Here is a 27,552-nt window from a genome sequence, read left to right on the forward strand (position 1 = left end):
AGCAGACCGGTAAGTTGTCACCAAACTGCAAATTTTAGAGGCTACTTACAGCAGGAGTATGGGACCAAGAAACTGGATCCAGTTCTGGAAAATGCTTAATGAATTCATATGATCTAGCAATGGTGACTGTTTACAATTCTCCGCTAACAGTTATCACACTCTTCTGTATAGACCTAATCTGAAAGGCTCTTGTGGTGCAGTAACTGTGTCCCTCCTTCTGGGCCAGGAGGCCTGGATTCAAATCTCACCTGCTCCACAGGTGCACAATAGCATTTTTAAACAGGTTGGTTAGAAAATATCTAGTACTCCTCTGAGCTGCATATTTTGCTTTCAAACATTCCTGACTCTCCAGCTTCCACCTCAAATTCCCATTTGAATAGATATCCCTCACACTCACATATAACCAACTGCCCTGTTGTTTCCATTCCTCAGTCACTACTAATCTTGTGGTTCTCACAAGTCTGAAATAATCTTACTTTTATACATACAATGGAGTTGACATTGAATGTATTTTGCCAAATCTCACCATGTGATATGTAAGTAAATATACACATGATGGTATTTTCCTGTAATAAAAGCAAGTTACTGCCAATGCTGAGGATCTTAAATAAAAACAGAAAATTCTCTGGTATTTTCTGGCAGCATCAGAGAGAGAAAAACAAAGTTAACGTTTCCAGTTCAAACAGTAACTTTGCTTCTCACTCTACCAAAGCGGGGACTTTTCAGTTCTTACTGTTTTTAATACAATGTAACTTCTAACATTTTGTGAATAACAGCAATATGATGTCATATTTTGTGGGTCAAATTAATTGTAATTTTAAGATCTACATCAATTACAAATGACTGAATTAGTTTTGGGAAAGAGACAATCTAAAATGTCTCCTAGCTCTGATTAATTATGAGACTCATTTACAAGTGTGTTTTATAATTTTATCAAATCAAAAAATAATATTTAATAAGGCAGTTGTTTTACTACGGAATACCAGCACTCAGCATCTGGCTTCGTTGAACATATTCTATTGTTCTCTTTGATTGACTGAAGTTGTTCTTCTGTTTTTCTTCCTTTCTGTCCATTACCCCTATTTATCCTAAACTCTAATTGGCTTTCCACTGCATGACTAGCATGTGATCAATCTCAGATTGGCTAAGTAGTGTGTGCCCATTCCTAGTTGGCAGAGCAAGTTTTGTGTTTGTTTGAAAGCATGTACTATCACCTCTGCACAATAATTTCATGTAATCCCAAATGTCTAGTTGATTTTATCAAAATATTCTGGAAAATGCCAAACCCATCAACCTCTTTTAACTAAGCGAAACGTTGGTGGCTCCACAATATCTGCTATTGATGCATGAAACAAGTTAAATGAAGTTACTTATCAAAAGCCAGACTGACTTATTTTGATCTCCAAAAGAAATGAGTCACATTAGCAGGAATCATACCTTATCACCATTCTGAAGTATGTTAAAACTAAGGCTACAAAATATAATTGCAAGATACAGCAAAATACATAAAGCTCAAAAAATTCAAATGTAGTATATGTGGACTTGCCATGTCCTTTTAAGTTACAGAATTAATCTATTTCAAAACATGACTCTGTCCTTGAGTAAAAGCTTTTTACTTCAAAGCATTTTCATATTTTTTAGCCTGAGTTTATATTAATGTGGGCCATAAAACCATCATAAAACTATAAACCCAAGGCTTTACTTTTGACCTGGACAATAGAGCTATTTTTCAATACAGAAAGCTTTTTTATAATTAACCACAACTAAACAGAAATTTAAGGTAGTTCCTCACTTGCTTAATTCATCAAATTTGTTGAAAAATAACAATTTTACAATAACAGTCACTGTCCTTAATTTTCATCCACCCTCCTCAGCAACATTTGGACTCCTCACACTCCTCATGCCCTGCATTTTCCCATTGCAGGAGAAAACAGCCAAAACACAAGGAAGAGTCAGAAAACTAGAGGTAGAAGGATGTTCAGGTCCACCCAAAGCCTGATGGAAGAGGACACTCCGGCAATTGGCAAGCAGGTGCTGGTAAAGCCATTGCCGATGGAGAGATGGGGTTGGCTCAGAGACCAGGTGATAGACTGCTACATGGCACTGAACTTTCACTCATGTTGAATTGATATCAACAGTACATTTAATGTCATTATCTGCATAATGTCAATTCAGAATCCAATTTCACCTAGATCAACTCAAACTCAATGTTTCCATTTCCGATAGGTACAGAGGTGAAGCTTGCATAGGAAATATTGGAGAAGCCTGAGGAGTCCTCAGTGGAGGAGCATCATTTTGAGAATGCACTGTTACATGATTCCTCACACCCTCCACCAGAGCAGAAACACTCACCTCAGTCCATCCAGTTTCACAGATAGAAGAGGTGGCATGTTGTGAGAAGCACTTCAAAAATTGAACAGGTTAAATGCTGGAGATAAAGTCAGCAATGGAGAGTCCTCAGAGACATTTCAGGCTCTGCTCAATTAGATATAGGTGCTGAGACTCTGGGCCTAAAGGAACTTGTGAGACAGTTATTGAGGGGGAGTGGTAGTGTCCCTACCTCTGAGCTAGCAGGCCTGGCTTCAAGTCCTACCTGCTTCAGAGGTGTGTAATAACATCTCTCAACAGGTTGATTAGAAAATATCTAAAATGAACTCATGAAATATATGGGTTTCTGTCAGAATTTCCAGAGGTCATGTGCATAAAATGAAGCACAGTGAGTGTCAGGAACAAAAACAGAAATTCTGGAAAAACTCAGCAGGTCTGGCAGCATCAGTGGGGAGAAAGCAGATTTAATGTTTTGGGTCCAGTGATCCTTCTTCAGAACTTTTTTTTTTGTTCGGTGTCGTGAAACCTTGAGCATTTTGTTCTTGACCATCTCCATGGAAAGAATGAAGGATCAACTGTGACAGGTAACTCAGTATATGCTGATTCATACCTAGGGCCTGCACATTATGGTTGAGACTTTATAGAGCATCTGTCAAATTCCTGCAGTGGTAGCTGAGAGGCAAGCAAGTGCTCTCCAATAAGCTCATAGGGACGTGAGGGTGGACCCTGAGAGGCAACATGGAGAAAGTGCTCATGGGTCATCCTCAACTTCCTTGATACTGCTTTATGCTATAATGACCAAGCCAGCTTTGACACATCTGCAGGTGGGGCTGACAAGCTGAACCACCACAGGCTCAAGAATCCAGATGACATCTGGCATGAGTATCTGGGCATCAGAGCAGTGAACAAGTTTCTTTCCTCTCACTCTACTGAGGCCATGAGGCAAAAACCAGGTGGAAGTACTAAAAAAATGAAGAAAATGTCTTTATTGCACAAAAGGATTTGCTTGACTATTTATTACTGTTCCACACTACTGATGTTTTCTGTTCGAATTTTTAAAATATTTTATGTGAAATACCCATAGAAAGCTTGATGAAAAACTTGCAATGGTGCAAAATTTACAAGTGAAGTATGCAATTGTGCAAACCTTATAAGTGAAACCTGCAATGATGTAAACTTTACAAATGGAGCATGTCTGAATAAGAGAGGCTAAAATTGTGACTGCAGGCATCACTGGACATCAGGATGCTCCTCTTCCTCCAAAGAGGTGAATGCTGGATGCACTCTATCTATTCTAATGACAGTTTCACACCTTCTCTGCAACGTGATGTGGTGAAGGACACAGCAGACCAGAGTAATCCTAGACCCTGTTCGTGAGATACATTGAATGGAGCCTCTAGTTCTGATAAGTCACTTGAACTGCATCTGAAGCAGTCCAAAAGTTTGCTGTATAATGTCCCCAGTGGTGAGATGGTTCCTGTTGCAACTCTCCTGTGCTTCTGTGGGACAATTCCTCACTGAGGTCACCCATCAAGTCTGAGTCTTCTTGTTCCTGTGACTGCCACGTGCTAAGTCCGGTAGATGGACAGAATACCTATCAAAAGATGAAATCCTAGCAGCTCCCTCAATATCTGGCACAGACTTACATGGTGTTCTTACATTTCTTATGATAGAGTTGCATAAGATTTTCCCTTGTATGTGTATTATTTCTATTTAATATTAGAAGGGCTGTAAAATTAATGGGATAACAAATTCTATCTTTGGTTTAAAGCTCTTGTATTTTCGTTGATTATCACAGTCTAACAACAGTCCTGCAATAACAGGAAGGCTACAACATTCCATTTTAGTTTAAAGTTAGTACATCTTGAAGGCCATTTCAGAGACGTGTATTTAAATATTTAACGTTAACGATGCTTGTGCCAAAACAGATTTCATTATTTTTAAACAAAACAGAAATTGCTGGATAAGCTCAGCAGGTCTGGCAACATCTGTGGAGAGAATTCAGAGTTAATGTTTTGGGTCGAGCAACCCTTCCTCAGACCTGAAACATTAACTCTGATTTCTCTCCACAGATGCTGCCAGACCTGGTGAGCTTTTCCAGCAATTTTTGTTTCTGATTTACAACATCTGCAGTTCTTTGCCATTGTTTTTAAACGTTTGCTTCTAGGTGAAGATGCCAGTTGCTTTTCTTTAACTAGATGTATTATCTCTGTTATATTGTGATTCAGTGCTGTACAAAAGAGGATACCAACTGTTTAATGCGATCAGATGTCTAAAATGGTCTTTCTTCAGGTTTGGCTGGTTTGGATTGGATGTCCAAAAAGTTCCAAGTCCTATTTTAAACTACATAGGAACAGCATTAGCAGGTTTAAGGTAATGACTGACAGCTTCACAGATGTACAGAACTGTGTTGATATTATACAGATCTGTGTACACAGACATTGGAATTGTTCAAATGAATTGCCTTGTAACCAGAATGGTAGTTTCAATTTAATAAGTGTAAATAAAACCAATGGACAGCAATAAATACTTAAATAATTAGAGTAATGAACAAAAATCTGGGGTAGCTGACACCAGATGTCCACAGTTCCCTTGTCATATAGAAACTCCAGCATTTCTTGCACATACTGAATAACCATTTTCCCAGGTAGTGTCTCCATGTTGCTTGAACAGGAGTTCAGCTTTTCTGAGTACGTGGAGTGATTCTAGTCTACGTACGCTGTGCAGGAGGCTGAGAATATCCTGGACTACATGTTCCATGCTAGTCACTCCACAGCTAGAGAGAGTCCAGAAAGATAGTGACTGGGTGGCAATCAGACAGAGGAAGAAGAGCAGGCAGGATAGGAGTCCTCTTGACGTACGACACTCTTAAACTAATTTTCAGTGCTGAATATCAATGAGACTTTTGAGGCTTTGGAGGAGTGAATTCTAGAGTGTATCCACAGCACGATGAAGGAAGAGGAGGGCCACAAAGAGGTAGTAATCTAAAGGTATTTGATAAGGTCACCTATCAAACTTTGCTGCACAAGATAACAGCATATAGCATAGAGGCTAAAATATTAGCATGGATAAGGGACTGGTTAGCCATCAGGATGCAAAGAATAGGGATAAATGGGTTTTTTTCAGGTTCCCAAGATATAACTAGTGTAATGCCACAGGGATCTGTGCTGAATCCTCTACTGTTTCCAATCTATATCAATGACCCGAATGAACAGACAAAATGTACAGTAGCTAAATGTACTGACAGCATGAAGGTAGGTAGGAAAATAAGTTGTCAGAGGAGGTAGAGTGTCTGCAAAGGGATGTAGACAGGTTAGGTGAGTGAAGAAACAAATAAATAATGGAGTATAACACAGATAAATGTGAACTTGTCCATTTTCCAAGCAAGAGTAGAAAAGCAGTATACTATTTAAATAGAGAGAGTAGAAGAACTGGTGATACAGCGAGATGTGGGGTTTGTGGTACATGAACAAGTGCTTAGGAAGGCAAATGGAAAAATGTGGTTTATTGCAAGGTCAATGAAATATAACAGTAGAGATATTTTGCTGCAGGGCCTTGGTCACAAAGTTGTAATATTGTATGTAGTTTTAGTCTCCTTATTTGAAACAAAAAGATTTAGAAGCAGTTCAAAGAAGATTTGCTCAACTTATTTCTGGAATTAAGGGCTTGTCTTAAGAAGAATGACTGAACAGGTTAGGTCCATATCCATTGAGTTTAGAAGGAGTAGTGAGAGTTCATATTGAAACATATAAGACCTTGAGGAGACTGGATAGAGAATATAGCAGGAGAATGTTTCCTCTTGTGGGGGAGGCCAAAACTGAGGGACATAGTTTAAGAAGGGACCTCACCTTTAGCACAGATGAGGAGAACTTTTTTTTCTTTCAGTGGGTAAATAAAGTGCAGAATTCTCTTCACCAAAGGTGGTGATAGCTTGGTCTTTAAATTTATTCAAGGCTGGGTTAGATAGATTTTGGACAGGCAAGACCAACAAAAGTTATGGAGTAAAGACAGGAAAATGGAATTGAGACAAGACCAGATCTTGTTGAATGGTGGAGCATGTTGGAAATTCAATTGCTTTCTCCTGCTTGTGGGTTCCTATGGATTACCCAGAGTTGCATGAGCTAGTGAAAATAGGAAAGACATGTTACTGGAGAAATGGTGCATGACAGAGATTTTCAGATCCTTGGAGTACTGTGCCATGCCTGAGAAATGAAGAAATTGTTCAAAATAAAAGGCTGTACTTTGACATAGCTGAGGTCAATAACCTCATGGGACGGTTAACTTGTACAATGGGATAGATAGAACTAATTTGGCAGGAGGGTTAAGTACTGGGATGAAACGTTAGACAAAAACACAGAAGAGTTGGAGAGGTAAATAGTACAAGAGTAAAGAGTAGTTCAAATAGGGGGTTGAAAGAGAGGGTGAGAAATGTAAAACCATCTAAGATCCAATTGAAATGTATATAGTGTGATTAAAAAAAAGGAGTTTGGTAATTGGCAGGTACAAGGTGCTCGGTGAGACTTGAATATAATGGCAATAACATGCCCAAAGAAGCAGAGGATTGGAACTTAAGATCCTTTGCTACCAGGAATGCAGTGAAGATATAGAATATAAGGGACAGTTGGAATTATTGATTAAATCAACTATTATATCACTGGAAAGGGGTTGGAGAAGTAAAGTTGCAGTTAGATTCTAGAACTACTGAACATTCATAATGATGGACTTTGTTCAGAATAACTCAGAGAAAAAACAATTTGGCCCAGGTTCATTGCAATCCAGTTCTGAAGAAGGGCCACTGGAACTGAAACATTGACTCTATTTCTCTCTACAAATGCTGACTTTCTCCAGCAATTTCTGTTTATGTTTCAGATTTCCAGCATCCATAGTTTTTTTCTTGGATTGCAATCAAAACTGTAAGCACAACAGGCGACTGCCTCAAAGAGAAGATGGTTTGATGACAGTGTAGACATGTTCCACTGAGAGAAGAAAGGTGGGTGGGGAAGATCTTAGAGATAACAATCCAGGTCAAAATTGATTGATATTTAGAAACAGCTAGGCTAATAAAAGAAATCAGGTGCTTTTGCTTAAAGAAAATCATGCTCGAGCAACTTGATGAATTGTTTGATAAAATAATTGATTGAGTCAATCTAAGTTGTGTCATTTATCTTATGTAAGCAGACTTTCAAAAGGTATTTTACAAACACCATATAACAGACTCAAAGCCAAATTAGAGCCCTTTGATTAAATGGAAAGTGGCAGCATGGATACAAAACTGGTATGTTAACCTTTATTGAAAGCAAGTACAAGTACAAAGAAGTCTTGCAACAAATGTATTGAGCTTTGGTGAGTCCATACTGGAGTATGCATAAAGTTCTGGTGGTGTCCATATTGAAGACAGGACATATTTGCATTGGAGGCAGTACAGAGAAGGTTCACTAGTTTGCTCCTGATGAGAGATTTGCCCTATGAGGAGGGGTTGAAGAAATTAAGCTTTTACTTCGGAGTTTAGAAGAATGAGGCATAGTCTCATTGGAACATATAAGATTCTGAAGGTGCTGGATAGGGTAGAAGAGATATCCACTGTTTTTCAGATTAGAAGTAAGGATAGAGTTCCCAAAGGGTCATTATAATAACTACTGATCTTTTTGGTGTCTGGTTTGGGGTATTCAAGACATGATTTAAAAGTTTGCAAATGACATATGTATATGAGTTGTAGTAAATTATTAGTGGATAGTAATATACTTCTTGAGGTATAGACTGATGAAATAGGAAGACATTGCATGATATTGAACACGGGGAAACATACACTGTGATAGAATGAGGAGATCTGATACAAACAAAATCATAGGTTTTTTAAGGGGATCATCAGGACAGCTGGTGGAGTATGCACATAAATCTTCAGTTATGTCCCCTTGGGTTCTTTTACTAATTAGTTAAAATTTATATCCCTCATTACTGACTGGAAGCTGTCCATTTTTGTTTACTCTTATCAAAACACTGCCATGAAATCTCCTTTTGATCTTTTGTATAAAAAGATTCCTCTGTCTCTCCAAATAATTATTTAACCAAAGGATTCTTTCCAGTATGTCAATGGTTATTGTTTGCATTGTCCATACTTGCAGTTTTAGTGCAGTTGAATGAAATGAGTGGTAGAGATGGATGTCTGATGTTTTCTGGATTCCACTATAATTTCTGTTTAAAGAAAGACCTGCAGTTAAAGTGTCTTGTAGCTAATGATGAACTGGGAAGTACATCATTGTAATGAGGAAAGATTACAATGAAAGCAAGATTAAAATATATCTATTCAAGGGGATTATTCATTCAATACCTTAACTTTAAGAAAAATTCTGGAACTGTCAATTTTAGGAAAATGCTACTCAATAGAAAATCTTACAGTTAATTACAGTGTTTATCTATTAAAAAATTTTCAAAGAGGTTCATAGCCAATGCATTTAATGTGAGCTGCAGTGACTTGCGTAGCCAATCAAAAGTGAAACAGATTGCAAATCTATTTAAATATAAGGAGATAGTTAATTTTAAGACTAACAGATCATAATGGGTCTATGTAAATCAACAATGTATGTTGGCTATTCTTAATGAAAAATAAGGCCTGGATTTTGCAGTCAGCAGTAAACAGATTATTCTAGCCATTCCCTGTATGTCTACTTGTCAACAGACCTTCTATGGGTCTTCTCACTGACCTTACAGTGAACAGAAATCCACTTTGGTGCAACACCAGCTACAGTAAATCTGAACTGTGTGAACCGGGCAGTCAACCATCCTATTAACCCATCAGTTTAATGAATCCTTACTGTGGCACTCAGTGTCTGGAGCCAGAAAGTGTAAGTTTGAATAGTTAATGCAAAGCCAAGTTGTGTATAAATAATGAAATAAAGGTAAAGAAAGAAAGACAGGCATGACAAACAGACTAAAAAACACAGAAAAAAATAATTGAAATTTGAAGGTATGGGACTCCACATTGTACATGTTAATTTTGAGATTACATAAATTTATTGACCTTGATTTATCACAGTATATATAAATCACTGACACTAGAATGGATATGCCTCATTATTTCTGTATGTCTAGTGGGTATATACTATACTTTCAGATCCCTTCATGTATTTGCAGAATCCCTCAGCAAGATACTGGTGTAGCAAGGCTGATAGAGAAGCAAGGCAGCTTAGAATGCATCCTCCTGATATCTGCAATTAGCTCCACATGTGGTTATTAGAAATCAGTTTTACTGCTTCAGAACAGTGAAGCAGTGTTAGCCTCATCATAATCCTTACTGCAAAATCCAGGCCAAAATCTTTTCAGGAGCATAATGACAGATTTCAAACCTAGTATTCTAACTCATTTCAGCGCTGGAATTCTTATTTTTGTGAAAACTGAGAGTAAAGAACTGCCGCCAGAAGAAAAGTCCCCCTTAATAGAGGACAAGGAAATGGAAGCCCTGCAGGTGTGGCAAATGGACGCGATTACATCTTAGTTGCACTTTAAGTAAACTTACAGTATGAAAGAAATGACATAAAATATATGTATCCCCTGAATTTCTTTAGGAAGCAATGAAGGCAGGTATAGAGGATTAGGTCTCAGTGGTGCGCTGTAGCACTGATCCCAAGTCAATGAGTGGACACCTGGTTTCTATGAGGCAGGAGGGACAAGTATCACTAATAGTTACATCTTAATAATTTGCTCCATTTGGCAGGAAACTCTAATGCCCATCCTCCATTATGGCAGGGGAGATAAACCAGCAATATTCCCCTAATCCCCAGTCATTTCCTCTTGGATCCATGTACGTAGAAGCCAATTTGAAAATTAAAAGAGCTCCTTTTGTTCCTAGGGTCTGCTTCACTGAGCTTGACCACATCCTTTTACTTGACTAGAAGTGAAATCATCACATAGTATTTTGTTTATCTTCACCACCATAATAGTAACTGGTACTACAGATCACCCAACTGATTAAGAATTGGTTGGATTCTATGATATTTGTGCAATCCAATCTGCTATTTTATTGTCCAGATATTGTAGACAAATTTCCCTTTCCTCAAAGGTCATCAGCCAAGATTATTTTACTTATATATTAGCTTATACTGGGTAGTCACAATATTCCTAACGCATCTTGTTTGACTTAAAATGTGCGAAGTATCACTCTCAGAATCTGATAATTACATACTAAAAATGCCAATCCATTTCTAATGAACAATGTAGAAGATCAGAAACATTAAATAAAAAGAAAATACATTTAATAATTAGTACACAAAAGAGCCAGACACAAACCACTGGGAATTAATTTTGCAGGTTAGTCAGAGTTTTCTTTAAGTTAAAAGATGTTAATAAACAATCATTTCATTTCTGTCCCCTGTATAATACTATGATATTGATCCCTTTCATTAGAGGGTTGGCTTGCTGTATTTCTGATCCAGATTCCCAGTCATTTCCTCACTAATACAAAATTTAATGGTTGTTTTCTAAGAAATGTGGTAGTGAAATTTATCTATTTTTTGAAGAAGTTCTTTTGACTTATGGTGCTGCCATTGAGCATAAAACCTGGCAAACTGATTCCTACCTGGTGGAGGCCTTACCCCACCTCCCTTCCCCTCCCCCAAAAATATGATCCCACCCACCACTGCACATCAAGCTATTGTTTCCAGAGTTGCTTATCTTATCCCTTCTGGTGATCTTCCCTCCACAGCTTCTTACCTCATAAATACCCAACACCATAAAGTTTCTACCTCCTTGCCAAGATCCATAAACAGGACTTTCCTGGCAAATCTATTATTTCAGCCACATACTGCTCCATTAAACTGAATTCTTCCTCCCTTGACTCCATTTATTGGTCTGACTCTCCCCAATTACATCTGTGACACCAATGCCCTCTTTCACTTAAAGAGGTTCCAATTTCCTAATTCAAATCTTCCCTTTTCACTATAAATATTGAATCTTTCCACACCTCCATCCTGTATCTGCCCAGCCCAAGGTCTCTCTATTGCATCCATTGATAACTGCTCTCCTTCGAAAGATTTTTAAAAAAATCATTCTCACTTATTTCAAATGAAAAGTGTTCCCTTTGTATCTGATTCCTAGCTAGGTCTGTCTTTATGTGGAATATTTCTTATTTTAGTTTAACGTTGGGCTCCTTCCTTTAGCTTCTTCCAGAATATTGATGACTATCCTGTCCTGCTGTAACCCTGAATTGGAAAATTTTCCTTCTAATTCCACCCTTCCCTCAAATTTATATAATCAATCTCTGACCCTTCCCTTCTTTGACCTCACTATCTCAATTTCTGATTAGGCTGTTAACTGTAAGTCCCCTGACTCTGTCAGCAATCCGAAGTGTATTTCCTCACACGCTGCATTCTGTAAGGACCCCACTCAATTCTCCAAGTTCCTCCGTCCCTGTTATATTTGTTCCATTGAAGCAATCCTCCACACCAGTATGCCTGAAATATCTTCCCTTTTCCTTAAACGAGGATTGCCCACTTTGCAATGGTGATACTGGATACCCACAATTCTCTGCGAAAATGAAACCGCCGTATTATCTCAGCGGGTTGATTATGTGAGCATGGTTTGCCTGGATGGATGGCACCTTCAACTGTAGTCCGCCATATTTCCCGCACTCTCCCCTTTCCTCCCTCCCAGAATGATAGTGTTACCCTTGCATTCACCTTCCATCCCATCATACTCAATGTTCCATGGATTATTTTCAGCCACATCTAGCGTAATACTGCCACTGAATACAGCATCCCCTACCCTTTCTGAGTTCTGAAGGGACTGTTCCCCTTGTAATAACCTTGTCCACTCCCCAATCACCCCCAAAATCCCTACAGCACACAAACACAGGAGCTGGCGCAGCTATAATTTCACCTCTCCACTCATCACCGCGCAAGGCTGTAAATACTCCTCGGTGCAGGAATCATTACATGTACTTCTTTTAATTTAATCACTCGGATTTGCTGCTCACAATGGGATCTGTTCTGCATCAGGGAGACCAAGACCAAATTGAGAGACCACTTTGAGGATGCCTTCATTGAATCTGCCTGAAGGACTCTGAGCTTCCAGTAGCCTGTCACTTTAATGCTCCATCTTACCCTCACGCTAACCTGTCCTGCTTGCTGGACCATTTCAGTCAACTTTCAGAATGACCAGAGAAAGGGTAGGGCCAATCAAGGATTGTAAAGGGAATTTATGCACGGAGCCTAAAGAGATAGGAGCGGTCCTTAATGAATACTTTTCTTCGGTATTCACAACTGAGAGAGACCTAGTTGTAGAGGAGGACAGTGTGAAACAGGCTGGTAGGCAGGAGGAGGTCGATGTTAGTAAGGAAGATGTACTAGGAATTTTGAGGAACTTGAAGATAGATAAGTCCCCCGGGCCTGATGGGATTTATCCAAGGATTCTATGGGAATCAAGGGAAGAGATCATAGGGCCTTTGGCAATGATCTTTTCATCCTCACTGTCCACGGGTATAGTGCCAGAAGATTGGAGAGAGGCAAACGTCATTCCTTTGTTCAAAAAAGGGAACAGGGATAACCCTGGAAATTACAGGCCAGTTAGTCTTATGTCAGTGGTGGGCAAATTATTGGAAAGGGCTCTGAGAGATAGGATTTATGATCACTTGGATAGGCACAGTTTGGTTCGTGATAGTCAGCATGGATTTGTGAAGGGTAGATCATGCCTCACAAACCTTATTGAATTCTTTGAAGAAGTGACCAAACACATGGATGAAGGTAGAGTAGTGGATGTGGTATACATGGATTTAGGTAAGGCATTTGATAAGGTTCCCCATAGTAGGTTCGTGCAGAAAGTAAGGAGGCATGGGATAGGGGGAAATGTGGCAGATTGGATTCAGAATTGGCTGACCTTAGAAGACAAAGGGTGGTAATGGGCGGAAAATATTTAACATGGTGCTCAGTTACGAATGGTGTACCACAAGGATCTGTTCTGGGTCCTCTTCTATTTGTGATTTTTGTAAATGATTTGGATGAAGGAGTGGAAGGGTGGATTAGCAAGTTCGCGAATGATACGAAGGTGGGTCAAGTTGTGGATAGTGCGGAGGGCTGTTCCAGGGTTACAAAGGGATATTGATAGGATGCAGAGCTGGGCTGTGAAGTGGCAGATGGAGTTTAACCCTGAAAAACGTGAGATGATTCATTTTGGAAGGACAAATTTGAAAGCAGAATACAGGATTAACGGAAAGATTCTTGGCGGTGTGGAGGAGCAGAGGGATCTTGGGGTTCATATCCACAGTTCCCTGAAAGCTGCCACCCAGGTGGATAGAGTTGTTAAGAAGGCATATGGTGTGTTTGCTTTCATTAATAGAGGGATCGAGTTCAAGAGCCGTGAAGTTATGCTCCAGCTATACAAAAGCCTGGTTCGGCCACATCTGGAGTATTGTGTCCAGTTCTGGTCGCCTCATTACAGGAAAGATGTGGAAGCGTTGGAAAAGGTGCAGAGGAGATTTACCAGGATGTTGCCTGGAATGGAGGGAAGGTCTTACGAGGAAAGGTTGAGAGAGCTAGGGCTTTTCTCTTTAGAACAACAAAGGCTAAGAGGTGACTTGACAGAAGTGTACAAAATGATCAGAGGTATAGATAGAGTGGACAGCCAGAGAGGTTTTCCTAGGGTGGAGGTAGCTATTACGAGGGGGCATAGTTTTAAAGTGAGTGGAGGTAGATATAGGGGAGACGTCAGAGGTAGGTTCTTTACTCAGAGAGTGGTAGGGGCGTGGAATGCATTGCCGGAGAGGGTAGTGGAGTCGGCCTCATTAGGCGCATTTAAGCAGCTATTAGACAGGCATATGGATGATAGTATAAGGTAGGGGTGGAGGTTAGATAGATCTTAGGTTTAGGGTAAAAGTTGGGCACAACATCGTGGACCGAAGGGCCTGTACTATGCTGTACTGTTCTGTGTTCTATGTTCTAACTTCAATATAAGTGTCAGAAACAGCACTTCATTTCAACAATATCAGACTTAAACTCTGCATTTGCCTCCCATCCCCATATTGTTTGCTGTTCTTTGTTTCCACCGCCCCCCCCCCACCACCACCATTTCGTTTCAGACAGTAACATACCTACTCTAGCTTTCGTTTCTCTCCTGCCTCATCACAGTTCCCTTTGGCCCTGTAAGACTCAAATCCTGTCTCATTCAATTTTTGCGGACTTCCGCATGGAATCAGACCTTTCTTGAGTCCTCGTCCCACCTACCCTTTGCTTAAAACCTGTTGCACCTTTAAATTTTCTCAGTTCTGATGAAAGGTAAACATTAATGTTACTTCCTCCTTCACAGATTCTGACTGACCTGCTGAGTATTTCCAGCTTTTATTTCAGACTTTCAGCATCGGACCTAACATAGACTGACGTTATAGTTCACCGGGGCGAATCATCAGACAAGATTAGGACGATAGCCTGTTAACCGAACCATTCAGGGTTTTTAAACAGGAGAAATCATACATTGTGGAAGACTTGGTGATGACTCGATGTACATAGGGTAATTTACATGACACAAGTTATCAATCATGTCTGATGTCTGGGAGTCGCATGTACTTGAGTAACAGGGAGAAACACACACAAGCTGGCATGGCTGCTGAGTGCCGTCTGTCCGACTCTTCTCGGAGGTCGTGCAACCCAGATGCGCTATTAACCCGCTGACATGATAGAGCGGTTTCCTTGTCGCAGAGAATTGTGGGTATCCGGCGTCGCTGTTTTACTATTTAGAAAGTACTTCAGAGAATGGTGGGAGCTGGATGAACAACAGACTGCAGTTAAAAGACGACCAACACTTCTCTCTGGCTGAAAATTGGGACTCAGACTATTTCGAAATGTTACCCAACCGCATTGACTAAATGATCCAAAACTCACAATTCAATATGCACACTATTTATATTGCCGCCAATCCTCCTCCCACCACCTCAACTGGACATGCCCCTTTACAGAAAATAGTTCCATCTCATGATCCTATTAATTTATTTAATCCTAACAATACTAATGCCACCATGTGACAAATTTTCAGATTGGATCTAATGAAAAGATATTCCCTTCATTGTTGACATCCCATTCTCCATTAATCCTTTCTGAATTCCATGTAGTCGAATTCTGAAATACGTCTAGATACTCTATTTCCTGTTTGTTTCCTCCGTGGGTTGACAGCAAGTCTTGTCTCAAGGTCTATTTATAATTGATATAAATGATTCGGATGAAGACATCAAAGTCATGGTAACTAAATTTGCTGATGACACAAAGATAGGTAAGAAAGTGAGTTGTGAAAAGAGCATATGGAGCCTACAAAGAGATATATACAGGTTAAGTGAATGGGCAAAGGTCTAGCAAATGGACTACAATGCGGGAAAGTATGAAATTACTCAATTGCGCAGAAAGAATAAAAAAGACACATAATATGCAAATGATGAGAATTTGCAGAGCTCTGAGATACACAGGTCTGAGTGTCGTAATGTGACTGAATCACAAAAGGTTAGCATGCAGCTACAATGAGTAATCAGAAAAGTTAATAGAATTTTATAATTTATTGCAAGGGGAATTGAATGCAAGGGTAAGGAAGTTATACTTCAGCTATGCAGGGCATTGGTGAGACTGCAATTGGAGTACTGTGTGTTGTACTGGTCACTGTTCTTACAGAAGGATGTTTTTGCATTGGAAGCATGTTTATGCTTATGCATTTAAGACAGAGGTGAAGAAATGTTTTTATTCTCTCCGAGGATTGGAGTTCTCTTCCTGAAAAGATAATAGATTTTTGATTACTGAGGGGATAAATGATAATTGGGGATATGCAGGAATGTAGAGCTGATCTGATTTTTAACCTCAACAAAGAGCCGAGTGGCCGAAGCTTGATCCTTGTTCGTATGTTTGTATGTGTCTCATTAACTAATTCTTCCCCAAGCCCCCACTATTTGTTAACTCATGCCTGCAGATTGCACACTGTGCACATTCTTTGCTTCCACTCAAGGAACCATCTTATTTCCCGGATGCCAAGCCAATATATACAGAAAACTCACTACTTGCAAGTCATTTGTAAACAGCAGGCAAATAACATTTGATTTAACATCCAGAATTACATCAAATGAGAGTTGGTAACCCAAATTATTTAGTTGATTGTAGAAGGGAATTATCTTTTAATTTATTAAATTGTAATGATATTGTTATATGTTTAGAGTGTATAATTGAGCAATGATAAATGGGAACTGCACATTTCCAATCTGTCTTGTGCAACAGTAAAATAGATCTGTATTCTTGTGTGATATGACATTTAAAAGCTCAAGGTGCTCACACTCTCAAGCTATTAAACAGAATAAGTGTGAATTATTTGGTAATGTTGTTTATTATTTACAGCTACAACTTAGATATAGAGAAAATGAATTTTAAAACAGAGTGCATTGCTAGATTAGAGATAGTAGGAACTGCAGATACTGGAGAATCCGAGACAACAAGGTGCAGGGCTGGATGAACACAGCAGGCCAAGCAGCATCATAGGAGCAGAAAGGCTGACGTTTCGGGCCTAGACCCTTCATCAGAAAAGGGGGAGGGGAAGGGGGTTCTGAAATAAATAGGGAGAGATGGGGAGGCGGATAGAAGATGGATAGAGGAGAGGATAGGTGGAGAGGAAACAAACAGGTCGAAGAGGTGAGTGTAGGTGGGGAGTTAGGGAGGGGATAGGTCAGTCCAGGGAGGATGGACAGGTCAAGCGGGCGGGATGAGGTTAGTCGGTAGGAGATGGGGGTGTGGCTTGAGGTGGGAGGAGGGGATAGGTGGGAGGAAGAACAGGTTAGGGAGGCAGGGACGAGCTGGACTGGTTTTGGGATGCGGTGGGGGGAGGGGAGATTTTGAAGCTTGTGAAATCCACATTGATACCATTGGGCTGCAGGGTTCCCAAGCGGAATATGAGTTGCTGTTCCTGCAACCTTCGGGTGGCATCGTTGTGGCACTGTAGGAGGCCCAGGATGGACATGTCGTCTGAGGAATGGGAGGGGGAGTTGAAATGGTTCGCGACTGGGAGGTGCAGTTGTTTATTGTGAACCGAGCATAGGTGTTCTGCAAAGCGATGTAGAGGAAGCCACGCCGGGTACAGCGGATGCAGTATACCACATTGGCAGATGTGCAGGTGAACATCTGCTTGATGTGGAAAGTCTTCTTGGGGCCTGGGATGGGGGTGAGGGAGGAGGTATGGGGGCAGGTGTAGCACTTCCTGCGGTTGCAGGGAAAAGTGCCGGGTGTGGTGGAGCTGGAGGGGAGTGTGGAGCAGACAAGGGAGTCACGGAGAGAGTGGTCCCTCCGGAAAGCAGATAAGGGTGGGGAGGGAAAGATGTCTTTGGTGGTGGGGTCGGATTGCAGATGGCGGAAGTGTCGGAGGATGATGTGTTGGATCCAGAGGTTGGTGGGGTGGTACGTGAGGACGAGGGGGATTCTTTTTGGTTCTTATTGCATGGACGGGGTGTGAGGGATGAGTTGCGGGAGATGTGGGAGACACAGTTGAGGGCGTTCTCGACCACTGAGGGGGGGAAGTTACGGTTCTTGAAAAACGAGGACAACTGAGATGTCCGGGAGTGGAATGCCTCATCCTGGGAGCAGATGCGGCGGAGGCGAAGGAATTGGGAATAGGGAATGGCATTTTTGCTGGAAGGTGGGTGGGAGGAAGAGTATTCTAGGTAGCTGTGGGAGTCAGTGGGCTTGAAATGAATATCGGTTTCTAGGTGGTTGCCCGAGATGGAGACAGAGAGGTCCAGGAAGGAGAGAGAGGTATTAGAGATGGTCCAGGTAAACTTAAGGTTGGGGTGGAAGGTGTTGGTGAAGTGGATGAACTGTTCGAGCTCCTCGTGGGAGCACGAGGCGGCGCCGATACAGTCATCAATGTAACAGAGGAAGAGGTGGGGTTTAGCGCCGGTGTAGGTACGGAAGAGGGATTGTTCCACGTAACCTACAAAGAGGGAGGCGTAACTTGGGCCCATGCGGGTACCCATGGCCACCCGCTTTGTCTGTAGGAAGTGGGAGGAATTGAAAGAGAAGTTGTTGAGGGTGAGGACGAGTTCGGCTAAGTGGATGAGGGTGTCAGTGGAGGGGGACTGGTCGGGCCTGCAGGACAGGAAGAAGCAGAGGGCCTTTAGGCCATCTGCATGGGGAATGCAGGTGTAGAGGGACTGGACGTCCATGGTAAAGATGAGGTGTTGGGGACCGGGGAATTGGAAGTTCTGGAGGAGGTGGAGGGCGTGGGTGGTGTCACGGACATAGGTAAGGAGTTCCTGGACCAAGGGGGAGAAAATGGAGTCCAGATAGTTGGAGATCAGTTCGGTGGGGCAGGAGCAGGCGGAGACAATGGGTCGACCAGGGCATTCAGGTTTGTGGATTTTGGGAAGGAGATAGAAGCGGGCAGTGCGGGGTTGGGGAACGATAAGGTTGGAGGCCGTGGGTGGGAGGTGACCTGAGGTGATGAGGTTGTGGATGGTTTGGGAGATGATGGCTTGGTGCTCGGGGGTGGGGTCATGATCAAGGGGGCGTTAGGAGGAGGTGTCGGAGAGTTGGCGTCTGGCCTCGGCGATGTAGAGGTCAGTGCGCCATACTACAACTGCGCCTCCCTTGTCCCTGGGTTTTATGGTGAGGTTGGGATTGGAGCGGAGGGAGCAGAGGGCTGCACGTTCTGCGGGGCAGAGGTTGGAGTGGGTGAGAGGGGTGGAGCTAGATTATTCTGGATATTGGTTTTCAGTCCATTAGGTGACTTTAGTTTGGTCTATCATCTTGTACAGCTGTGATCTTGTAGTACAAGGAAACTTCCATTTAATATAGGAACAAAAGTAGGTCATTTGGACAATTTAACCTGCCAATACCATTCCAGATCATGGCTGATCGTCTATTCAATGCCATTTTCCGCAATGCAATATGTCCAAATCTCCGGATGTAATTGGTTTCCAGAAATTTATTTATTTCTGCCTTGGGCCTGCTCAATGACTGAGTTTTCATGGCTCACTGGGTTAGAGAATTCTAAAGATTCGCCAGTCTGAGTGAAAAAAATTAACCTCTTCCTCTCAGTTCTTTATCCTGAGGTTATGTTTCCTGGTTTTAGAGTCACCTGTCAGAGAAAAGTTCCTAATTATACAGACCCAATCATTCCCTGTAAAAACTTTGTAAATTTTACTGAGATTACATCTTATTCTTTGAAATTGTACAGGATACAGACCAAGTTTCCTCGATCATTTCTGATCAGGCAGACCTGCCATCCCAGCAGTCAATCTGGTGAACCTCTAATGAACACTGTCTGGCAAGAAAATCCTTCCTTTAGACAAAAAAAAATCATTCCCCACGATGTCTCAGAAAGGATCAATAGAATTACAGCAAGACATCTGTATTTCTGTGTTAAAATCTCTTTGAAATGACTGCTAACATACTATTTGCTGTGCTAATTTACTTGCTGTACTTGCATGCTAGCTTTTAGCAACTCATAGTCAGGGTCACACAGATTTCTTAGACACCTACACTTTCCAACCTCTCGTCATTAGTAAAAAAAATGTTTGAAACGTGTGTAGCTTCACACTTGTACATTATATTCCTTCCGTCGTGTTCTAGCCCATTTAAATAGCCCGTCTGACTCATTTTGAACCCTCCTTGCCCCTTCCTCACAACTAACATTCACACTCCAGTTTGGTGTCATCAGTAAATGGAGGGATATTACAATTTTTCCACACCTAAATATGAATATAGTATTAACGAACACAGGAAATCTGGTATGTGTTAAGAATTACTCTTATCTTTTTGACAGCCTTTATCATTAGAGGAAACTTCAACTAAACGAGGAGATGCTTGCTGGACTGATAATCTCAATCCACTGCAAAAGAAACTGGTGTAAGCTAAACAAATATATATCATTGGCTGTATTGCTGAGTAATTTCATAGTTCATATTTATAGAGCCTACTTAGAAATAAACTAGTAGTTCAAAGGGATTGTTCACCTTACGTCACCTTTTTAAATCATTTATTGGGCATTGTTGCCATTGTTATTGACAGCCCCCTACTTGCCCTTGAAAAAATAATGACCTTCTTGAAAAATTGCATTCACAATGTAGGGGGTCCAAGATTGTAATCCAGCAAACAATGAAGAAACAACAATAGTTTTTCAAACCAGGATGCTGCATACCTTGGTGACGAATGTGCATGTGGTGGTGTTCCCATAAACCTACCTCCCAGGGGGTAGAGGTCAGAGTTTTCAAAGATATTATCTAAGATATCATGATGAGTTGCTATGATGTTTCTTCTAAATGGAATCTACTGCTGTCACAGTGTTGTTGTAATGGATAAAATATGTTTGAACTAACAGATAAGGTGTAAATCAAGTGGCCAGCTTTGTTCTGGATGCCATTGAAATTCTCGAATGCTGTTAGAGCTGCACGTGGAGAATAATCCATAACACTCCTGACTTGTTCTTTGTAGATGGTGCAAAAACTTTCAGGAATTCAGCAATTAGCTACTTGTCACAGAATTCCCAGCCTCTGACCAATTGTAATCTCCAGAATGTCGTTAGTAGGTGATTCAGTAGGTGGTATTAATTGAATGTCATGGTAATTAGGCTCTCTTCTGTTGGAAATAGCCATTTCCTACTTTATACGTGACATCAGTGTTACTTACCACTTAATCAGCCTAAATCTGAATCTTGTCTGGATCTCAATCGACATGAGTAACAGAAACTAATTATTTTTGGACAATCTGAACCCAGTTCCCAATGTGAAGGCCATAAAGTGGAATGTCTGAACTTTCCATTGCCCTGCTTTGGATTCTGGGGCAACCCAAATGAAAACAAAGGGAGTCATTGACAAAGGAAGTACTCATTTTTTTGAGACAGGAATTGAATTTAACTGTTAATTAGTGAGGGATGCAAATCACTATGCCATTTACCACAACTGTGGCATACAGGACATCAAAGAGCAGAAAAACAAAACCTCACAGAGAGTGGTTAGTGTGTAGAATGAACTACCAGGGGAAGTGGTAAATGCAAATACAGTTACAATGTTTAAAAGACATTTGGATACGTACATGAATAGGAAAGTTTTGGGGGGATATGAGCCAAATGCAGGCAGGTGGGACTAGTTTAGTTTGGGAACATGGTTGGTGTGGACTTGTTGGACCGAAGGGTCTGTCTCCATGCTGTATGGATTTATGACTCAATGACTTGGAAATATCATGCAGTGATAGCCGGTGCTTCAGCTTTGTCTTTTACATTGATATGCTAGATTATCCCAGAGGTGAAGATAGGGATATTTGTGGAGCTTCGTCCTCCTATTAGTTGATTAATTGTCCAAAATCTTTCACAATGGGATATGGCAGGACTACAGGGTTTAGCTCTGTACTATTATTTTTGGAATCACTTAACTGTCTTTTATAGCTGTATGAGGCAGTAAAGCCAAGCAAAGCCTCTTGAATCATTGCTTCTCACTTAGGTCTACAAGTTAACTCTGAGCCTGTACAGCCTGTTTTCTGAGTATAGGTTCTTACCATAAGTTCCACATTTTGGTGTCTTCTGAGAGGTGCTACATCTTGAAACTTCCAAGGTCTTTTGATCTTCCTGAGATTCTCCATCAAGACGTGAATGAAAGAAGGATATAAGGACAAGTGTAGGCCTTTCAACATACTGAGCCCGCTCCCCTATTCTCAATCCTGGCTGATCATTTCATTGATGTCATTTTCCTGGACCTCCTCCATATTTCTACCTATCAATTTATGTCTTGAACATGCTCAACGATTGAGCTTCTAAAGCTCTCTGGGGTCAAGAATTCCATGGAGTCTTCACGTTTTGAGTGAAGGAATTCCTTCTCATCTCAGTCTTAATGGCCTATCCCTTGTCCTGAAATTTTATCCCCTGGTTTTAGATTCAGCAGCTGGGGAAATATCTTATCAATATCTATCCTGTCATGTTATGCAAGAATTTCATAAATTTCAATGAGGCCACTGCTCATTCTTTGAAACTCAAGGGAATATAGGCGCAGTCTTCTCATTCTCTCCTCAAAAAACAATCCTGCATTGTTCTCACAACTTCTGTGCCTAGCTGGTTCAGGGTCATCAATAATTTTGAAAATATTACAATAGGACCCACACTGAAATCATTGATGTAGAAAGGGAACAGTTTGGCTTTAGCACTGATCCTTGCAGTACTCCACTAGTAACAGTTGCCATTCCAAGAGTGATCTGTTTATTCCTACTCTCTGCTTTCTGCCTTTAACCAATTCTTAATCCATTGTAATATATCTGCCACAATTCCATGTGCTCTAATTTTATTTACCAACCTCATGTGTGGGACCTAATCAAATTCTTTTGAAAATTCAAATAAACCACATGTACTGGTTCTTCATTTTCAATGCTACATATAATATCCTCAAAATCCCCAACCTCAAACTCCAACAACGTTATTCAATACGATTTCCCTTTCATAATTTCATGTTGGCCATGTCCAGTTGTAACATTCTTTTCTAAATGTCCTGTATCACAACGTTTAAAATAGATCTGATATTTTTCTGACTGCCAACATTAAACTAACTGCTCTACTGTTCACCATTTTATCTCAGGCTTCCTCCTTAAATGGTGAAGTTATAGTTTGCAGGAAACTTTTCAGTATCTATAGAATTTTCAAAGATAACCATCAATGTATCGACAATCTCTTTAGCCACTGACAATGTGGGATAAAGCTCAAGTGGTCCAGTGATTTTAATAAACTTCATTCCAACTAGTTTCAAGTACTGTCTGTTTACTGATACAAATTGATTCCTCAGTCTCTCAAGTTCCTTGGGTGCCTAACATTACCAGGACAATTTGTATATCTTCAACTTGAAAGCGGATGCAAGGTAGCAGTTTAGTTTCTTCAGCATTTCCCAGTTCTATACTATAACTTCTCGGCCCCTACCCCTAATGGACCCATATATTTTCTTGCTAATCCTTTCTTTTTAAGAAAGCTAAATAAACTTTTATAGTCTACACTTATGTTCCTCACTAGTTTATGTGCACAATTTCTTTCCCTTTCTTAATCAGTTTCTTGGTCTTCCTTTGCTGGGTTCTCAATTGCTTCCAACTCTTAAGCTTATCATTTTTTTCTGACATCCTTTTAAGTCATTTCCTTGACCTATTCTTCTCACCTTTTAATTTATTTCATTAAACCCAGCTAATTTAACCTTCCCTTTGGGTACTTGCGCCTTAGGGGAATATATATCTTCTGTGTAGTATTTCTTGAAATACTATTATCTGTCCACCACCAAATCTTTTATTTTATTTTCCTTATCCAGCATAGCTAGTTTGCTCTTCATACCTCCATAATTTTCTTTACTTAGGTTTAAGTCCCTTGTTTCAAAATGAACTATATTATATCGAAAGTTAATGCAAAATTCTATCATATTATGGTGGCTATTGCCTTCAATCAATAATTACATGTATAATGATTAGAGTTATGGTTCTGCGGTAAACAAAGAGGGCTTGACTGGATAGATGCTGATAGTTTGTTGTTTTAGTTCTGTTAGAACTAAACTCATTATCTCAGGAAAGGGTGTTGAACATTTAGGAGAAATTTCTTCTGTCAATGGTTTGTAAATTCTTGACATTAGCAGGTTGTGATTTCTTAGTCATTATGTATATTCAAGATTTAAGGTGATGAATGTTGGGGATTAATGGGATTAGAGGTATGGGGAATATTGCAGATAGGTGTAGCCAAGGTACAAGATAAGTTATGATTTCATTGAACTGATGGAGACAGTTTGAACCTATTGCTGGAATGACTGTATGGCCCACTCCAGCTCTTATTTCTTATATGCGTAAGAATAAATTGCATGGAAGAAACTTTGTGGACGATGGCATTAATCTAATATCTAATTCAATGGCAGTACTGAAGATGCTTCCCTTATATGCAACATTGGACCTCTGGAATGGAGGAACATGTTCAGTACTTGAAACATAGTAGCAAGATCAAAGGAAGTTCAAGTTCACTCATTTGTTGTTTTTATACTGGAGCTGTTCTAGTTTGAATGTAGTGAAGTAGCTTGTAACATCATTTACGACAATAATTTGCATTTGTATAGTACCTTTAATGTTGTAAAACATCCCAAGACTTTAAAGAAGCACAATAAAAATTCAATACTGAACCATTTACGGAGGCATTATTAGGATAGATAATCAAAAGCTTGGTCAAAGATGTAGAGCAGATTTTAAGGAGCATCTTAAAAGAAGGGAAAGAGGTGGAATAGTTTAGGGAGGGCAAGTCAAAAATTAGGGCCTGGACAGCTGAAAGCATAGTCACTACAGCTGCAGCAAAGAAAACTCAGTGATGCACAAGAGGCCAGACTTAGAGTGTAAAGGGATGTGGCAGATTCTCAAAAGACTGTAGATACTTGGTTAACTGCTTGCAATTGATAAATTTTTGGTAAGAACGTTAATGGGAGATTTTGACTAAAAAAAAAGTATATGCTGTTGAGGTGTCTTATTATCTTTGATGGAATGGAAAATGGGAGAAAGCCCAATGTGATCAGCCATTGCCTCCTGTTCATACATTCTGATTTACGGTGCTAAATCTGTCTTAGTCATCCTGGCATCAAATTCCGAAACTGAAAATCGAAAACTAAAGTGCTGTTTGTTGATATAAAAATGGCTGCTGTGAAGTAAATGAGCAGTTCACTTTGTTTTTAGATACTTGTCTAATTTGTTTTTTTTAATACAATTTCTCAGTGGCTGCAGTCTTGCCATGTGTGCGGGTTTACTGTACGGCTCCAGCTTTGTACCAGTCCTCTACATTAAGAACCATGCTGAGAGAAATGAGACCGAGTTTTTTGGTGCAAGTCAGTTTGGTAAGAAAGTACTGCAAGCAGGCTGATGAGAAAAAGAAACTATATAATTGTTTTCCTTTTTGCCATTCCAAACCATGAGAGGTATAATAGCTTTTGAGTTATGTAGTTTATTGAAAATGTAGCAAAGAAATCACTTCTCAAAGTACTTGCAGATCTGAACATTTAAAAAATGTCAAGGCAGATTATGACAAATGTCCAAATAAGTTAATGTGATGATCAGTTTAAAGTTTGTTGCTGTGACAATACATTTTATAATACTGTATGGCTGTCTCCTGGTTTAAAGTATAGCATAGATTCTTTTCCTCAACGTTTTGTCAATGAGTCTGCTATGAGTCTACACATTTGGTTATCTACTCTGCGATGTGTGGATTAACAAAACCGGTCTAACAATGAACCTTAAACTTAAGAAAATGTGGTATCTCTTGCATTTTGCTCTAGTCAATTTAAAAGATGGAGAGTAGACTATGTAAACATTTGCTTCAATTACAGTACACATGTATTTTCAGTGAAATGAAGAAAAGCACTAAGATTGTCAAGGTATGAATTCAAACACCAGTAAAACATTCCATTGGAACGTTGAGCCATGACAAATGGAAATATCTGTCTTTATTTTTATTATACATATAAAAACAGCCAGGATGGTAATCAAAACTTTCATTTTTCAAGCTATTTTAAAAGGGAAGACGGGACAGGGTCGGGTTTTCTGTAGGGTGTAGAGCATTGGGAGAAATTGGGCTTGATGGCACTTTTTTGACACATTCCCTGATAGGAGGAGAATCCTGCCAGTCAATACGAACCATTTCAACTCCTCCTCCCATTCCGCAGACAACATGTCCATCCTGGGCCTCCTGCAGTGCCACAACGATGCTACCCAAAGGTTGCAGGAACAGCAATTCATATTCCGCTTGGGAACCCTGCAGCCCAATGGTATCAATGTGGACTTCACAAGCTTCAAAATCTCCCCTCCCCCTACCGCATCCCAAAACCAGCCCAGCTCGTCCCCGCCTCCCTAACCTGTCCTTCCTCCCACCTATCCCCTCCTCCCACCTCAAGCCCCACCCCCATCTCCTACCTACTAACCTCATCCCACCCCCTTGACCTGTCTGTCCTCCCTGGACTGACCTATCTCCTCCCTACCTCCCCACCTACACACAACTTTACTGGCTCCATCCCCGCCTCTTTGACCTGTCTGTCTCCTCTCCACCTATCTTCTTCTTTATCCATCTTCTATCCACCTCCCCCCTCTCTCTATTTATTTCAGAATCCCCTTCCCCTCCCCCATTTCAGAAGAAGGGTCTCAACCCGAAACGTCAGCCTTCCTGCTCCTCTGATGCTGCTTGGCCTGCTGTGTCCATCCAGCTCTACACCTTGTTATCTCAGTCAATACTTATGTGCCTTTTTTAAATTCACTTGTGGGATGTGGGCATTGTTGGTTGGCCAGAATTTATTGCGCATCCCTAGCTGCCCCCGAGAAAGTGGTAGTGAGCTGCCTTCTCGAACCACTGCAGTCCATGTATGGTAGGTAGCTTGTTGGAGATTGTTCTGGCAGGCTTTCTCACTGGTAGGGAATGAGGGGATGAGGAATTAAATCTCCCACATTCAATGCAAAAATAAAAACAAAATCCTGGCCATGTTTTTTGAGTTTCAAAGGAATGGAGAATAATCACCTTTGTGTGGTTTCCAGTGTTCTGTTTGCTATTTCTCTGTACCTGAAGGAATCTTTGGAACTTCACTAATTCAGAAATGTTTTAGTATTTATCAATGTTCTGGAAGGGTGTGGGTAATTAACCTGTCTACTTGGGAAGCTGAAGGAGTGTTGAAAATAAGACATACTTAAGTTAAGAATGAAGATCACCACTGTCCTGAATACAAGAAACTTCAGTTGGCACAAAAACAATTTGATGGAAAATCTCAGCTGGTCTGGCAGCATCCGTGGAGAGAAATCAGGGTTAATGTTTTGGGTCCAGTGACCCTTCTTCAGAACTTCAGTTGCCGTTGGATTGAATGTTATTCTGGAAGACAGATAATCCTCTCTTCCATCTACCTCTACTGAATTTTCTGGGTGCAGCAGCATAAGCAGAATCGATGCTGAAGAAACAGAACCCCTTTAATAGTCTGTCCAATTGTTGACAAAAAAAAAATCAGGCAATATCCCTTCAGGAGGTGTAGCTCTGCTCATCAGTCTCCTTGTATTCACTGCACTCAGCCAATTCCAAGCACTCATATTCATCAAGAGAAAGCTGTACTCCACTGCATTCATTAAATCCACTACCTGGAGCTTTCTGTCAACTGTTCAAACGTGCCCTATCAGACTGAAAAGGGATTGGTTAGCTTAGATGGCTAGACAGCTGATCTGCAACGTGGAATAAAGCCAAAAGCACAGAGACTAAAAACTCTTCTTGCTCTCT

General features: G+C 40.5%; 1 protein-coding gene across 1 annotated transcript in view; it reads left to right on the forward strand.

Moving 5' to 3' along the window:
- LOC109917809 (transmembrane protein 144-like) overlaps positions 1-27,552 on the forward strand; it is a 64,118-nt gene that overhangs the window by 15,850 nt on the left and 20,716 nt on the right. Inside the window, exons 5-6 of the mRNA XM_048604478.1 lie at positions 4,621-4,701; positions 25,026-25,144. Coding sequence (XP_048460435.1) covers positions 4,621-4,701; positions 25,026-25,144 — 200 coding nt within the window. The remainder of the gene's footprint in view (positions 1-4,620; positions 4,702-25,025; positions 25,145-27,552) is intronic.

Source organism: Rhincodon typus, chromosome 1 (assembly GCF_021869965.1).
Source record: "Rhincodon typus isolate 14 chromosome 1, sRhiTyp1.1, whole genome shotgun sequence".
Taxonomy (NCBI): domain Eukaryota; kingdom Metazoa; phylum Chordata; class Chondrichthyes; order Orectolobiformes; family Rhincodontidae; genus Rhincodon; species Rhincodon typus.